The following is a 17,105-nucleotide window of genomic DNA, read 5'->3' as shown; positions in this document are numbered from 1 at the left end:
CTGAACAGGCCCAGCTCCCTCAGCCTCTCCTCGTAGGGCAGATGTTCCAGGCCCCTGATAATCCTTGTGGCCCTGCGCTGGACTCTCTCCAGCAGCTCCGCATCCCTCTTATACTGTGAAGCCCAGAACTGGACACAATACTCCAGATGCGGCCTCACTAGGGCTGAGTAGAGGGGCAGGATCACCTCCCCCGATCTGCTGGAGACGCTCTTCTTAATGCACCCCAGGATCCCATTGGCCTTCTTGGCCACAAGAGCACACTGCTGCCTCATGGTCAACTTGTCATCCACCATGACACCCAGGTCTTTCTCCGCAGAGCTGCTCTCCAGAAGGTCGGTTCCCAGCCTGTACTGGTGTCTGGGGTTATTCCTCCCCAGGTGCAGAACCTTGCACTTGGCCTTGTTGAATTGCATGACGTTTTTCACTGCCCAGTTGTCCAGTCTGTCCAGGTCCCTCTGGATGGCAGCGCAGCCCTCTGGGGTATCGGCTACTCCTCCCAGTTTCGTGTCATCAGCAAACTTGCTGAGGGAGCACTCTGTGCCTTCATCCAGGTCATTGATGAATAAATTGAACAGGACTGGACTAAGGACTGACCCCTGGGGGACCCCGCTAGCTACAGGCCTCCAACTAGACCGCTGATCACCACTCTCTGGGCCCTGCCATCCAGCCAGTTCCTAATCCACCTCACTGTCCACTCATCTATCCCACACTTCCGGAGCTTGCCCAGGAGGATATTGTGAGGGATGGTGTCAAAAGCCTTGGTGAAGTCAAGATAGATGACATGCACTGGTCTCCCCTCGTCTATCCAGCCGGTCATTTCATCATAGAAGGCTATCAGGTTAGTCAAGCAAGATTTCCCCTTGGTGAATCCATGCTGACTACTCTTGAGCACCTTCTTGTCCTCCATGTGCCTGGAGACAACGGCCAGTATGAGCCGTTCCATTGCTTTTCTGGGGACGGAGGTGAGGCTCACTGGCCTGTAGTTGCCTGGGTCCTCCTTCTTGCCTTTTTTGAAGACTGGCGTGACATTGGCCTTCTTCCAGTCTTCCGGCACCTCCACTGTTCTCCAGGATCTTTCAAAGATGATGGAGAGTGGCTTAGCTATGACCTCTGCCAGCTCACGCAGCATTCTGGGGTGCACCCCATCAGGGCCCATGGATTTGTGGGTATCGAGGTTCCTTAGGTGCTCTCTGACCCAATCTTCCTCTACCCAGGGCAAGTCTTCCTCTCCACCAGCTTCTTCTCTTGTCCCTAGGGCCTGGGACTCTAATGGGCTGCCCTTGGTAAACACTGAAGCAAAGAAGGCATTGAGCAACTCTGCTTTTTCTGTGTTATTTGTAACCAGGGTGCCCATCCCGTCTGCTAGCGGACCAACGTTTTCCCTGATTTTCCTTTTGCTGTTAATGTATTTAAAGAATTTTTTATTATTATTTTTAACTTCCCTTGCCAGATTGCGTTCCAACCGTGCCTTAGCTTTCCTTGCCGCATCTCTGCATTCCCTGACTACGTTCCTGTATTTCTCCCAGGGGATCTGTCCTTTTTTTGCACATTCTGTATACCGCTGCCTTCTGCTTGAGCATTGCCACAAGCTCCCTGCTCATCCATGCAGGTCTCCTGCCCCCTCTGCCTGACTTCCTACACACAGGGATGCACTGTTGCTGGGCATGGAGGAAGTGCCGCTTGAGAACTAACCAGCTCTCTTGGGCCCCCCTTCCTTCTAGAGCTCTAGCCCATGGGATTCTTCTGAGGAGGTCTCTGAAGAGGCTAAAGTTGGCCCTCCTGAAGTCCATGATTGCAAGGCTACTTACAGCCCTGCCTCCTCCTCGTTGAATCCTGAACTCCACCAACTCATGGTCACTGCAGCCGAGGCTACCCCCCACCTTAACATCTCCTACTAGGCCCTCCCTATTTGATAGCACAAGGTCCAGTAGCCCACCTCTCCTCGTCAGCTCCTCCACAACCTGTGTCAAAAAGTTATCGTCGACGCTCTGCAGGAACCTCCAGGACTGCTTGTGCCTGGCTGTGTTGTCCTTCCAGTTGATGTCGGGGTAGTTGAAGTCCCCCATGAGAACCAGGGCCTGTGACCGTGAGGCAATGTCCAGCTGCCTATAGAAGGCCTCATCAACCTCCTTGTCTTGGTCAGGTGGCCTGTAGCAGACACCCACGACAGTGTCTCCCACATTAGCCTGCCCTCTAATCCTTACCCACAAGCTCTCAACTCGCTCATCCTCCACTCCCAGGTTGAGCTCCATGCATTCCAGTTGCTCTCCCACATAAAGGGCAACTCCACCACCTCGCCTCCCCAGCCTGTCCTTCCTAAAGAGCACATAGCCTTCCATGGCAGCGCTACAGTCGTGTGAGCTATCCCACCACGTCTCTGTGATTCCAATGAGATCATGACACTGGGACCGCACACAGATCTCCAGTTCATCCTGCTTATTCCCCATGCTTCGCGCATTGGTGTACAGGCATTTCAGGGAAGCAACAGAGGCCACAGGCCATTTCCCAGTCTACTAAAAGTATCAATTTACTCAAACTTCAAAAGCTATCAGTGAAGGTTATACCTGCATCGTGCTCTGCAAACCATGCTATTTAAAAGAAGATTTGATACTCTGCAGGGTATGGGCACTCAGCCAAAGTAAAGAAAGTATGGCAGTCTTGTCTGCAAGGTAAATGGTGAAATGTGTATGAACCAGGGGATGGCACACTGCACAGCAGCACATTCAGTGCCATCACTCCGTTGCCTTATTTCAAACATGACATATGTCTTGCCATATGTGTAGAGTCCATCAGTTTATACAGTTGTCAAGACATAATCAAATATTCTCCTTCTGAATATCCTTGGCCCATAGCTGCTTCAGCATATCAAAAAGTCAGGAGGAGGCTGCTTTATTTAAGTTTTCCAGACTGAATGGAAGTGAACAAGTGGGTGTAAACTATCAACTGTTTATGACAAACAGCACCCTCAGTCTAAACTCAAGATACATTTTCTCATTTCTTCCAACATTTCTTCCAACATTCACAAAGACTCCAAATAGAACTCCAGGCTGTTGATAGGAGAGAGGGCAGCTCTACTTCTCTGTTTATACATCTTAATGTGCTTTCATGGTTGCTAGTGGGAAAAGTGAGCTGAGAAATTGTAGGTTAGGAAGGAGAGTAAGCTTCACTGGTCCATCACACATGTGTTGATGGCTGACTGACAACAGGAACAGCTAGATGGTAGCCCCTGAAACTCAGCAAATTCACCTCCAACTCTTCACCTTTCTGCAACTGCAAGGAAATGCATGCTAAAATGACTGAAGTTAGGAGAGCGGCAGGGGTAAACTGGCAGGAGAATCTGTGATGAAGAAAGTGAGCCAAAGGTGGCTTGAATGCTCTAGAGTCCATTAAATAGAAAATAGAAATAGAGCTGGGGAAAGGATTTGGCTCAGGGTTGACTTGGAAATACAATAATGTAGACAGAATTACTGATGTTAGAGCAGACCTAAGTGGTGTTCCGACAAAAATCTCCCCTAAGGATTTCTGGGGCATAGTGGAATCTGGGGAAACTGTTGCTAGGCCCTGAAGCAGCAAAATCTGCCTGTCAAAAAAAAAAAAGGAACAAGCAATAGGGAAAGGATAGAAAGAATGAAACTTTCCTAAGCTGATAATGGAATGGCTGAAAAAAAGAGCTTTGGAGAAATAACAGAATGATTTACTGCCACCACATGTTATTGATACTTATGGTTTCTGTACTGCTAAGAATGGCTACTGTTCTCTTGCTTAGGTCCTTCACAATGGAGCTGTTCCCCAGCCTATCTTTCATCAGATATTAGTTAGCCTATCCCAGGTGCAGGACTTTGCATTTGTCCTTGCTGAATTTCATGATATTCCTGTCAATCCATTTCTCTAGAAGGTTTGTCTAGGTCCCTCTGAAAGGCAGCCCCGCTCTTAAGCATACATACCCGCCATTTGGTACTGCTTGAAAACTTGATGAGGGTACACTCTGCCTCCCTTCCAGGTTATTGATATTAAAGATATTAAACAGCACATGTCCCAAGACAGAGCTATGTGGAATTCCACTTACAACTGGCTTCTAAGTAGAATACTAACCATTATTCACTGTTGTTTGAGCTGCAGTGTCCAGCCATTTTTTTTTTTTAACCATTTTGATCGCAACATCCTGACTTGGATAATAGAAAGTTTTGCTAGTATCAAGGTAAACACAAATCCACCTGCTTGCCCCTCATTCACAAAATGAGTCATCTTATCATAAAAAGCAATTACACTGACCAAGCATTATCTACCCTGGTAAGTCCATGTGGGCCATTCCCAATCACCTTCTTCATGTGCACAGAAATGTACCCCCCAAAAGACTCATTCCTTATTTTTTCTGGGAAGCAAAAAGAAATTGCCCTGATTTACAGCTTCGTAGATTGTTTCTTGCACAGTTTTCAAGACAGATGCAACCTGTCCTTTCTCCAGCCGTAACTGTCCACACTTTGTATTAAGATGCCCTTTATGGTCAACTCTCAAATCATTTCTGCATGGATTATTTAGGTTGTTCATTAACTGGGTGTGAGTGCATTGCCAGATCAAATGTAGAAGTAATACATTTGCATTCACATGATATTGTGAAACATGAGCTTGTTGCTTAGTTCAAGCCTAGTCACCTTAATAAGCAGTATACCAAAACCTTTCACTACTAACTAAAGGATATTTGAATACTTTGAAATGAATTTTGTATTTTTTAAAAAGGTTTAAAGGTGTTGGACTAAGATGCTTTATAGATGAAATCAAAATTTCTTGTGAAGTGTAACTATATGATTACAAAGTTTATTTAGGTTTTCCATACAGTATTTGCAAACAGAACCTTCATATAGACTATAACCAGTACAGTCCTCTTTGGACACCTGATTTTTCAACATGGCTTCATTATATAAGGAAAAAAAATCTAGACCTAGATAGATTAATTTTTACTTGATCTGATGTGTAAATTTTCAATGAAATTAAAAAGTCTTCATCTGACTAGAAATCTTCAGGGCAATCTATCTACTCTACTTTTTGAAATAATCTTCAAAATAAAAATGTCCTTCTAAATGAAGGTATATATGAATTATTAGCTTAAAACATCACACAACATTTTGATTTTTTTCCTCCTTTTCCAGGGTTCTGGTGTTGGAGTTTCATCAAAGCAACCCGAGCCATTCAATACAGGAGTGCATTTTGCTCATTCTTTTCTCTGTTTTCTTTGCTGAAAAACATCTGTGGATTTTTTTTTTCTTTCCTACTACTAAATATAATTGATTATATGTATGAAATACTTTTTGTATTACATACTATGTGTTTCAGTAATGTCTAGATGAGAATGAAATTCAGGTTCCTATTTTATCGAGCTTGGCAGTAGTATGAAGACTTCAGCATAGAATTTAGTTTTGCGGATACTAAATCAAGGGACCATGCCCTTAATCTAAGCGCTGAAACCCCATTTTTAAGATAAAATGTCAATAAAAGGAGAAAACTAGCAAAATAGACAAGAGAAAGGTGAAGAGAATGCAGGATAATACAGATTAAATGCATGCACACTTAGCCAGTACCCAAGGTTTGCTTGACTTTTAAACAAACAACTTTCTCTGGTTTTGCTATTGTTATTTGCTATCTGTATTGCAACAGGACTCAAAAGTTTGAACCGGAAACCAGCACACCAAACCCTGTGCCTGCCCTGTGTACCTTGTAGCTTAGTGCAATCAGACAAGGACAAATCAAAGTTAGGGGAATCGCCAATGAGAACCTTAAACATAATGGTGCAAAAAAAAAAAAAAAAAAAAAGACTGATGACTTTTGGAAAATTCTGCAGTTTTAGTGATGGACTTTGGTTCCTGTAGCTATCACAAGTACAATGTGCTGTGCTTTTCAGTCACCACACATCTGCATTGGTCTCAGCCTGGAATCCTTATCCTTAGTCAATTCTTCTTGCTGTTTCCTCTGTGGCTCTTCTATTTTCCAGCTCAATATTTTTATAACATTTTGTTCTTCTAAGCATTTCAGTGTGCTGTCACCATGTGTGCAGAGGCGTTGGTGTCACAGACTTTCCTTCCTGCATCTAACACTAAACAAGCAACTGATTCTTCAAACTCAGCCTTTTGACCCTACCAGTTTATTTTCCTTTTCACCTCAACAATTTGAACATGCCTGCTAAGATATTTTAGCAACTGACAGGCAAACTAGTTACTTGATTCAGTGACCATCTGAAAAATTAATGTATGAGGAGAAGATCACTCTGAATTTCCACACTCAGATAAATCACCATCCTAAGTAATTTTGCCACACATTTGTCAAAATCCCTTCCAGGTCAGGTTATATTGACACAAAGCAAGACTCTTTGGTCTGCAGTGGCACTCTCTTCAAAATAAGCTTCTTGAATTTAGAATAAAAAATACATCAACTACGTCACGTGACTGACACATCAACTGTTTTTAAAGAAAGCAGATATTGCAAGGCTTAGCAAAACACTCGCCATTATGATACCCACACTCTCCTTCAGGTACCTCAGGATCACATGGTCCATCAGCATAATCCCAACAATAAACACAGTCCGGTTATGGTCACATTAGATGCACTTAAAAGCCACTGACATTTTGCTTGCTGTTGATTCCCAGAAGATACACAGGTATTTCAACTTCCACAGACTTGCTACCTAAGCAACCTAAACACACAGGACATAGCAGAAGCATGGGGGATCATCGAATTCCAATTAAGGAAGACATGCACAAGATGTGACACTCATGCAAGCATTCTCCAAAGATGTGGAAAGGAACAGAGATCCATGAAACCCTCCTGTGCAGACAGGAAGGTGTGGCACTAGGATGTAGGAAAACACTCAATCTCCAAAGTACATCTGGGAAGTAGTCACCTTGCAGTTCAGATTTATAAAGTGGAATTAAAAGATTTGAACTAGAACTTTACAGTAACTAAACAAATACTTCTTTTCTCAGAGTCAAAAAGCAGATCAATGGCAGCTTTAAGGCAGAATGCATAAGGCGTGACAAGACAGAAATAATTCAGCCATAAAAGTAACCTCAAGTATCCTTTCTCTAGCCCACCTCCAGCCCAAAAGTAAGCCTGGTCACAACCACTCTGGATAGCTGCCTCCATAGTCTTCAGGACAGGAAGGAATCGCTAGTGTCTATAGAATTAGCAGAGTTCCCCAATGCAAAATCAAGCCAGACTACTCCAAATTTCTGGCTGCAGCCAATCAGTTGCTGTTTGCATTCATGCTATTATTCACATGTAGGTATGAATGAAAAAGATGCTTTTCAGCAGCATTTTTTTTGTTTTATGAAACAAAATTAATTTTACACAGGCTATAATACTGATAATACACTTCGCTCCCCTGTACGTGTCTTTAAAAGAAAACAAGAAACCTGAAACAAGCCCTAGAAAAACAAGAACCAATTTTACCACTTGGGCTCCTTGGCACAATTCAGACATTTTGATTTCTGCATGCAATGATCTGAGTCAGAACTTCTCATTTTTTAAAGCAGTCTTCCTAATACTCTTGGCAGTCCTACTGCATCTGGTGAATTAATAAAAACAATACACTGGTAAATGTCAGTGGAAGGTGACCTTCAGCTGACTCTTATGCTCTCCAAGCTTTTAGGGAAACAATTTTGTGGTCAGTTTTTCAGTATCCAGCAGATGGTCATTTTTAATGACCTTATGCGTGCCTTCTAGCAACCATGGAATTCTGCAAAATGTAATTAATTATGCCTTAACATTTTAACAACTTTGGAAAAAGTTTTATGCAGTGATCAGATCTGATGGTTTTGAATCGAAAGTCAAGGTAGAAGAGAAAAGGTCCTGCCCCATTTTGTCTAAGATTTCCTCTTAAATTTCATATTCTGCTTAAGACAAACCTTTTTATTTTGCAAGGTCTTGTGGCATAAAATTAATTTTAGCACCCTTTATTCAGATACAGTCAATTATAAAGTCTGATGTTCAGACAACAGAAGTCACAAGTAAGGATTGCCAGCATTACTTTTAGGAAATCAGAAAAATTTTCATTAAGAAAAATGAAAAGGAAGAAACAGGAAGGAATTATTTTTTTTGTTAAGGAAAAACTGGATGTAACAGTCAGACATGAAGGATGAGACATAACTTAATTCTAAATTTTGTTGAATGACTAAAGAAAAAAAATTACTCTGTGGATGCTGACTGATAGCTCCATTATTTATCCTTACCAGGAAAACAAAAAATCTCTGTTCTTAACTATGACTTATAGGCCATGATGCTCCCAATAAAGACTGCCTAAGGTCAACTATCCTTATACAGCCTCAACTCAAGGCAGACAGCCTCAATCTGCCTTTAAGTTTTAGCACGTGAGTAGCTCTGTTGAAAATCAGGCTGAAGTGCATCAACCCAATAAGGGATTGTGCCAGCTCACACAAGTTAAGAGTCAAGTCACAGACTTGGGCAAAACAACAAACATTGTTTAAAGACGTGTCAGCTGGAGGCTTCATTTGTGAATGGGTCACTTGGCAAAATTCTGAGCACAAAACATGCTGCGCAGTTGCCCAAAAACTCATGTCTTCCTGCATGCTGGAGCAAAACAGGAAAACAGAAGAAATCTGAGGGTTACAAAGGCTGCCCAACAGTACTTCTCTAATGATGTTGCTGTAACACCCTGATGCCAGCTACAGCTGCCAGGATGTTGCTCGAATTTATGCTACTGATGTAAACTCTTGAGTCTAAAGTAGTGGAGATCTTCTCTGCTCTCTCTTCGCAGTTTTCCCATTCCCTTTGAGAATACCATGCCAAAGTCTTTGCCCTCCCTCTCCCCTGTCACATTTCTCTCGTATCTCCAGCACACACTCTCCTACCACTGATTTTCATGGTTGAGGATATGCTTTCTGCTGGCAAGGAGACTGATCCGTCCCAAAAAGGGAGGAATCTCTGGATAGAGACATCTCTCGCTGACACACACAAAGAGTGATTTTTGTGTATTAGAGAACCTAAACCTTCCCTTATTTTCCTGCAACTGTCTAATACGGGTTACTGTTTCTACCTCCTCCTTTCTCTTTTCCACTCTCTACCAGAAAACGATACTTAGGAAATGTTTTTTATGTGTTTATAAGGACACTCTGAGAAAAGGGATCTGTAAATTAAGATCCTGATATATATACAGAGCAGGAATAGATTTACAAACATCTAGGTTTAAGATCCCACTATCACAGGGACAAAGGAAGTGGTTGACAGCCAGCAGTGCTAATGCAAGTACTTCTGCTTGTTTTTGTTCATTTCACATCCAGAGACTCTCAACTCTGGTAATGAGCCTACGTCTTCAGGCTGGAGTCAGACTATAGCTGCTTTTGCAGGTATAGAAGACAAATGTACTGCATTTGCATTCCTGTATCAAGAACTTCTTACTATGTTCAGAATGATCTTACCTACGACTGAAGTATTGGCAATGAAATCAAACACATCCCCTCTTTTTTTTTTCCTTACTAAGAAACAAAAAGTCCACAGCAAAAAGAAAATCCAATATCTTAGTGTAAAATTGAAAAGGCAACTGAAATTACTTATTTGAGCCCAACTTCTCTCTAAAAGCTGAGCAATCCTCTGAAATTTAGCACTGATGAGATAATCAATAAAAGCCAAGTGAGGATATTGACAGAAATTCCCCTGATTTTGGGAACCTTGGCTGCACACCAGAAAGCACTTACACAAAAATGTAAATTCAAAGTTATGAAGATTCTTTAGAGCTGTCCCTCAACTGCAAGCATAATTTGCAGGGTGAGATTCCCTCTTTCTTTGTAAGGCAACTTTGTAAAATAAAAAGATGTCAAGAATTAGTTGGTGTATACAGAGCTCCTAAAATATCACTGTTTACCAAGAATTAGTAATGCTTTTAATTTTATGTGCAGTAGAAAATACAGCTTGACTGTAAGCTCCATGCTGTTACTGATAAGAAGATCTTATTTTGGATTTTTTTTTTTTTTTTTGTAATTGCATCGTTTTAAACTTACTGTCTGTTCCCTTCTTCAGGGTTTGGACCCTTCCTTATTCTGTCCTTTATCTGTTAATACACTAATCTCATAGCATATCTGCCATTAAGTAAATCTAATATGATTAGCTTGAAAGAGGGTGTCTTTATGCTTGTATGTGCATTTGTATATACAAATATGTATATTAACTGCACTGCAGTGCACAATTTGGTGTCTACTGCATAAGAAACTTGACCATAACATTCTCTTGGTAAATTGATGTCACTGACCAGTATTCTCAATCTTTATCAATTTAATAGATGAAGTCCTACATTTAAATTTGTGAATCAGTCTTTTGCTAGATACCTAATCAGAGATTTCTCCCTTCTTTTATTTTACTGAATTCCAAAATGGAATCAGCTAGAGGTTTTTTCAGGCAAGTTTATATTTGAAGATCTATTTCTCCCCTCAATGCACTGCTGTTTAGATCATGTTTTATTTAACTGGAAAGTATTGAGTGAAAACAGAAAAACAGGACAGCTTCTGAAATTTGATCATTTACTTTGAAACAATGGAATAAGGATAAAAATTTGTTTTTTTTCTATATTATTTTGTAGGTGGTGAATATTTGTGTACAAGAATAATAGGCAAGACAAACAACAAACTTTGTTGTTGCAGCTGAACAAATGCATTGAAAGCTGAACTCCAGAAACCAATCTTGCCTAGCTTTGGCACAAAGTGTATTTCCTATGCATTAGCCATGACTTTTCTAATGACTCCTTGCAAACATTGTGCACACCTTGTCCTAAGAGGCTGACACGAAAAAATGAGTCCCTTCAAATCATGACTGCAAAGTGCCTTCGTACCATGCTTTGGTGAGATGACAGCTCTAGGGAGGCATGAGGTGCTCTGATTGGACTGTGCCAGGACGTTAGACTTTATTTAGCTTTTATCTTGCAGGTGTCTGAGGATCTGAACAAGCTTAGCATTATCACCATTCTGCTTGTCTCAGTGGTTGTGTCTGAAATAGAAAACACTTCCTACTCTGTATCAGCAAGCTTCTTCCAAGCTTACAAACCACAGAAGTAATTTGAAGGAAGAGGAAGCCAGAACTGGCTGAGCTATCAAACCCTATAACTGCTTCCTGGGGTGACAACGAATGCATGAATGAAAATGAGGAATTTGCTGTCAAATTTTCACATCAAAAAACTTTTAATTACAAAACAAACATGAATGACTTTAGTTCATTTGTGGTACAAACACATGCAAATACAACAATATTGCCTCAGTTTTGGCCTGTGATATATAGGATATTCTGGCACTCAGTGACAATCTCTTTCTGCCTCTTTTGCTATTGTTAAAAGAATCTATAAAGTGTTTTGGAAGTCAGATTTAACAGAAGGGCTTTTATACCTCCCAAGGAAGTACTCCAGAACCTTCTAAACCTTCTAACCCTCTAAAATTATAAACAGAACACTACACTGCCAACAGCACAGCCCAATTGACTTACCTTACAAAGGAAAATCACACACACAAAAAAAAACCAAAGGAGGAAAGAGACTTGCTTTTTTTTTAGGTTCATTTAAAAAAAAAAAAGAATTAGCTGAAACTGCAGTGAATAGAAGTATTATTTTTAAAATACTAAAATCTGAGATGTCCTTTATAATATTCACTACTAATAAAACAGGTGATGATTTTTACTGGGAATAGCAACTGCACTGTGACAGTGTCAAAGAATGGTCTTAACTGGAAGGCAGGAAAGAAATAGGAGAACCGTATCTCTTTCAGACCCTTGATAACAAGTGAAGTGACTGAGAGGAACAATGAATTACTGAGACCACACTGATGTCTGCATAAGGTTATAACAGATACACAGACAAAGAGAGAATTTGACCCTTTGACTAAAATAAAAGACTTAGAGCTTCAGAAAGATACTGTTCTGCAAAATAAAATATTAGTCCTGCATAATTTCTGAGAACTGCAGAGATGAGAGAACAGGGTGGGTAGTGACTTAACATCTTCTGTCCTAGAACACAATTAAATGAAGGGGCAAAGAACTACCTCTCTTTAGTTTAATAGATCACTTTGCCTTTTCAATAAATTACCATAAAAATTTAAAAAGTAATATCCAAGTGAAAGACAAAAGCCACATGCTCCAGAATATCTTGTATAGTTCCTACAAACTCCACTCCCATGCTCTTAAATGCTCAGTGAAAAGTAGTATATTTATTAAATTTAGGAAGACATCATCCGGGAAAACTATCTGATCATCTTGGGAGGTGAAATATTGTAATTCAGCTACTTCTCCTTATGCTGTTCATGAGCTCACCATGCTTTTTATTCAGACTTGAATGATTTTAGGGCAAACACCTATGACATTCACCAAACCTAACTCCCCACTTTTTACATTTTCAAATAGAAATATTGATCAGTGTTTTCAAAGTGACTGTTCTCTGGGGTGCTTCTTTTAAAGACTTCTAATTTCAAATATTCCAAAGGGAATCAGTCTGCAAAAAGGGCCTCCAAATGAGTCAGATTCATTAGACACATTGGAAATTCTTAGCAAATAAATACAATATAAACAGAAAACGGTGGTTATTATTTACTGTCATGAGGAATGACACATGAGTGTATTTGAAACAAAACATGCACAATAAAGATGATTTACAGTTGTATCTAAATCTGTAACTTTGAATGCATCTGAACAACTTACAATTTTTATTATAATATGTAATAGTTGTAGATTATTGTGCAGCAGTCATACACACTATGAAAAGTTGAAAACAATACTGTGATTATGAAACCATAAGAGGAGCTGATTTTCTCTAGGACATGGCTTATAAAGTAATTGTCTCAGTCATTCAAAGATACTTCCATTCTCCGCTGATTGCGGTCTGAATTAATCTGACTGATGCAATGGAGGACAAAAGTCCAAACACCACATTTCTTTTGACTTTTCTCTTCTCATGATTTCTCCTTCAACACATTCATATAAATAACAACAAATCGGGAAAAAATCTTGCCATTGCCCCCTACTGCACTTCTTGTACTTTCAACCTTTTCACTGACATCTGTCCTAGTAGCAGCATCCTAATAGCTAATAGCAGAAAAAGAAGGTGTAGGAAGCTCAGATCTGCTTATGCTAATAAATCATACAGTGGACCTTTATGCTTCTCAGATTGCCAATTAACTCTGCATGCACGACAAATAAAGGAACAGCAAACTGCTGCTCGATCTCTCAGCTTACTTCAAATCCAAAGTGGGAGGTTTCTTCATCTGAGTCAGAACATGCGATGGATCTGGATCAAGAGGAGGAGCTGTGACATGACAAGGCTGTAGTTTGGTGTGTGGTTTGGCTCAGCATCCCAAAAAGGTAATGCTGTCACATTGCAGGTAGTGAGTAGAGACAAGGAGCAGCCATGTGTCTGCAATACCCAAGGTGATCCAAGGGACAAACAAATAAACCTTGAGCCCAGTGGTGAAGATGGTAGGGGAGTTTGTTCTGTATTTTGCTGGAAGCACCACCTAGCTTGCTGGTCCTTCCTTATATTGTAGGAAGCATGCTATTAGCTGATAGCATACAAGACAAAACAATACCACAGTCTTCACAATTTAAAGAGAAACACAAACTGTAGAAGAGAGAAAAAAAAAGGTAAGGCAGCAGATGGTGTTATCTCAGGAAAGAGTGACATGATGGTTCCAGGCCACTGCCTGCCTGGGTATAGCTCTTAAGATTTAGCTCTTCTTTATCACAACTTTGACAAATAGGGCCAGGAGAACATGGTTTGGTTAAAATGACAGATTTGTTCCTTTGGAGCAAAAAAACCACTGTAGTTATATCCTGACCAAAGTAAGGCAAAGCCAAATATATAATAAAAAGAAAACACTTTTAGCTCTGTTGCACTCCAGCTAGCACTCCCCTTATGCATCTTACTGAGTGTATGGGACCCATTGCCACAACAGCTGCAACATGCACAAGTGAGGCAGGGAGGAAAAACGGATGGTGGAAGGAGGCGGTAAGAGAGAAATCTGATATTGTTTGCCTAAATATATAGGGTTAACAGATAGAAGTCCTACTGTATAAACACGATGCACTTGCAAAGGGAAAGAGGCAAGGACTCCTAATTATGCTGCTACATGATTGAGAGTTCAGTTCAGTTTTCCATTTGCATTTTCATCACAATGCTCCTTGGCAGGAAAAAGGCCAAAGAGAGAAACTGTCTGCACTATACACTCTAATTGTTGGCAGCATGAGAGTAAACTGTAGCTCGACTAAATTAAAAAGCAGTAAATTTGACAATACTTCTGGATACACCCAGAAAAATCACCTCCTGATTTTTGGCAGCTTTAGTCTGTTTTCTCTCTGAACTACCAGGGACAATGACCAGACTCTCATCCACTCCTCATTCTGATCTTCTGACTATGAACACAAAACAAGCAGACCTGAAAAATAGCCTGGCAGCATCCAAAAAACCCCTGACTCAGTGTTCTCCTGGCAAATGCCCTCGAGCGAATCCCAATCCCACAAGTATTCCTGCCTATTTCTGCACGTTGAGAGATCAAAGATAACATAAAAAAAAGAAAACTTGCTGATATGTTTTCCTATCTGTGATGAATATACACATCCCAGAACCTCCTGCATAATACAGTGTTACCAAGCTTCGCCTTGTGATCCTTAACTACCAATGCATTCAGGGTGAAGCCAATATTGATTTTGTGTGTGTGTGTGTGTGTGTGTGTGTACGCATGTGTGTGACAGCTGTGCTCTGCCCTATCCAGATATAACATTTCATTAAGCATAGGGTGATGGCTTGATTCCCTTGGGGAGCCACTGCTGGAAAAATAGAACATCTCCTTTCACAAATAGGCAAGGTCACCATGTTCTACACATTCTTCCATGCACTCTTTCAATTTGCAGTTGATACAGAGAAAATTGTGTAACTGCGTATTAAACATTTCATATTAATGCAATAATGTATTTTTATGTCAGACTAATTTTATAAGATCTGAAAAAAATCACTCATATTACATTTCAATGCCATCTGCACAACTACTCCAGAAGAATTTTGATTTATATTCAAATTATTTTTAGATTTCATTCTTTATGATAAACTCCAAATTTGAAATATTCCACGTTAACAAACTGTCCCCTCACAATGTATTAACCTTTTATTATTTACATTTTTTAAAAAACCTTTATTTAGTAGTAGTCCTCTTCCACTGCATTTCCATGTAAACACTGTGAACCGGACAGTTCACAAATGTGATGCTCCATAGTTATATCCATAGTTAAACCCACTTGAAACCCATTGGGGCAGGCTGTCACAAGGTTCAAGGAGAGGTTATTAAGTCCTGTTGCTGTGGTCAAGCCTAAAACTGCTGATACATACTGGGAAAAGGAAGGGTCCATCTAGTAGAGCTGCAACAACAAAACAGCTACTAGGGAACATCACCTAGAGCTAACAACAATACTAAGATGTATTGAGCAACTGAATGAATAATCCAGTAATATTTATGCAAACAACAGTGTTAGAAGTCTTGAAGTCTTTACTTCACTGACGTAGTAGGCCAAAAACCCAGAAGAAACAAGTGCTTAAGAAAGACATATGGGTCTTTAATCTATGTACTCTGCTGCAGGTAGGTTTGGAAAACACCCTCCTCCAACTCAGGACTATTTTAGCATTTCATAACTGAAGTTAACCTGCAGCTGACAACAAAAGACAGCAGATAGCAGCCTATAGTGGGATTGCTTTGCTGCGGTATGTTTGGCTAACAAGCCTTATTTTATGAAAGAAGTACCAGGATTTATGCTGGCAGTGTGTTTATTTCACACCCTTGCAAAGGCAAGAAGGGTGTGATGTGCTCACACTCAACTTTATTTCTGAATGCTACAGTTTGAACACTGATTTGTGAAGTGGGGAAGGAGAAAACATAGCTCTTGAAAGCAAAATGCTATCCCTCTTGAAACAAAGGCATTTGGCAAAAATCAACCATTTGAATACACAATACTTAATATCATCAATTTCATAAAAGTCTTGACACATTTATGGCACTAGGTTTTTGAAAAAAATGAATCCTCAGCAATGTGGAAAGGAAGAAAAAGAATTTTGTCACTGCAGTTTTAAATCCTGCATTGCTATCAAAATGAGTAAATTTGGAGTTCATCCACACAAAATTCTTTTTTGTCGTGTAGACATGATATTGTTGTGTAGACATAACAAAAATATACAGAGGTTAAAGCACAAGAAAAGATTTTGTTCTTCATGGAATATACCAAAAGTCCTCTGCTGCACCCAAATAAACAGATTTCCATTTAGAGTCTAAAATAAAATATAGAAACGTACCTTGCATTTCAACATGTTTGCCACTCTCTCTTGCATTGACTGTCCAGCCTTCGGTCTTACAAGTATATAAACAGCTTTCACTTCAGGGCTGGAACGCAGTAGTTTTTCCACCAGTACTTTGCCCATGAAACCTGTAGCTCCTGTGATCAGTACAGTCTTTCCATTGTAATAAGCTGAAACTGAAGACATTGTGCTCTCTTGTTGTATTCTTCTTTTAACTTCCAATGGGGGGTACCTGAGGAGATGCAGAAATAATGCAATAAATAAAGAGATGAATAAGGTCATGAAGTTTGAGTCAAGACAGATGGGTTATTTATGAATTATATTTTCAGATTACATTTCCCAGTATGTTAGCTAAAGCAATTCATATTAGGTCAGGCAATGCAACTTTAAAGATACTTTTTTAAAGTATTCATTATGAACATAAACCACAAGAAATAAAAAGGTTAATCTGAAAAGCTTAAAAACCAGGTTCAGCTTCATCTTACATATTATGCTATAGTTACACAGCACAAGATATGTCTAAACCATGACTTTTAGATGCAAGACTCCTAGCTGAAGACACTGCAGTGTTGAACAGGATTTATCCCATAGGCTATGAACTTGCTATAAGTTCACAGACTGGCCCAGCAGTACAAAAGGAAACAGAAACAGATCTCTTAACAGACATCACAGATGCAATGCTAGATAACACTAACTCTACTGTGACAGGTTTTTCATTTCTTGTCAGTTATCACTTTATAAGTCATCTTCAGCCTTTTCCTGTTGTCTTTGACTTGTGGCAAATCCATAGAGAAAG

The 17,105-nt window shown here is 40.1% G+C and overlaps 1 protein-coding gene across 1 annotated transcript in view; it reads right to left on the bottom strand.

Moving 5' to 3' along the window:
- LOC104572029 (fatty acyl-CoA reductase 1) overlaps positions 1-16,537 on the bottom strand; it is a 63,792-nt gene extending 47,255 nt beyond the window's left edge. Inside the window, exon 1 of the mRNA XM_010219167.2 lies at positions 16,307-16,537. Coding sequence (XP_010217469.1) covers positions 16,307-16,495 — 189 coding nt within the window. The 5' untranslated portion in view covers positions 16,496-16,537. The remainder of the gene's footprint in view (positions 1-16,306) is intronic.
- Positions 16,538-17,105: the final 568 nt, after the last annotated feature.

This window comes from Tinamus guttatus, unplaced genomic scaffold, assembly GCF_059628265.1.
Source record: "Tinamus guttatus ecotype Peru unplaced genomic scaffold, ASM5962826v1 Tinamus_guttatus_pri_ptg000753l, whole genome shotgun sequence".
Classification (NCBI taxonomy): Eukaryota; Metazoa; Chordata; class Aves; order Tinamiformes; family Tinamidae; genus Tinamus; species Tinamus guttatus.
The sequence above is the reverse complement of the archived record's forward strand: the minus strand, read 5'-3'. Positions and strand labels throughout refer to the sequence as shown.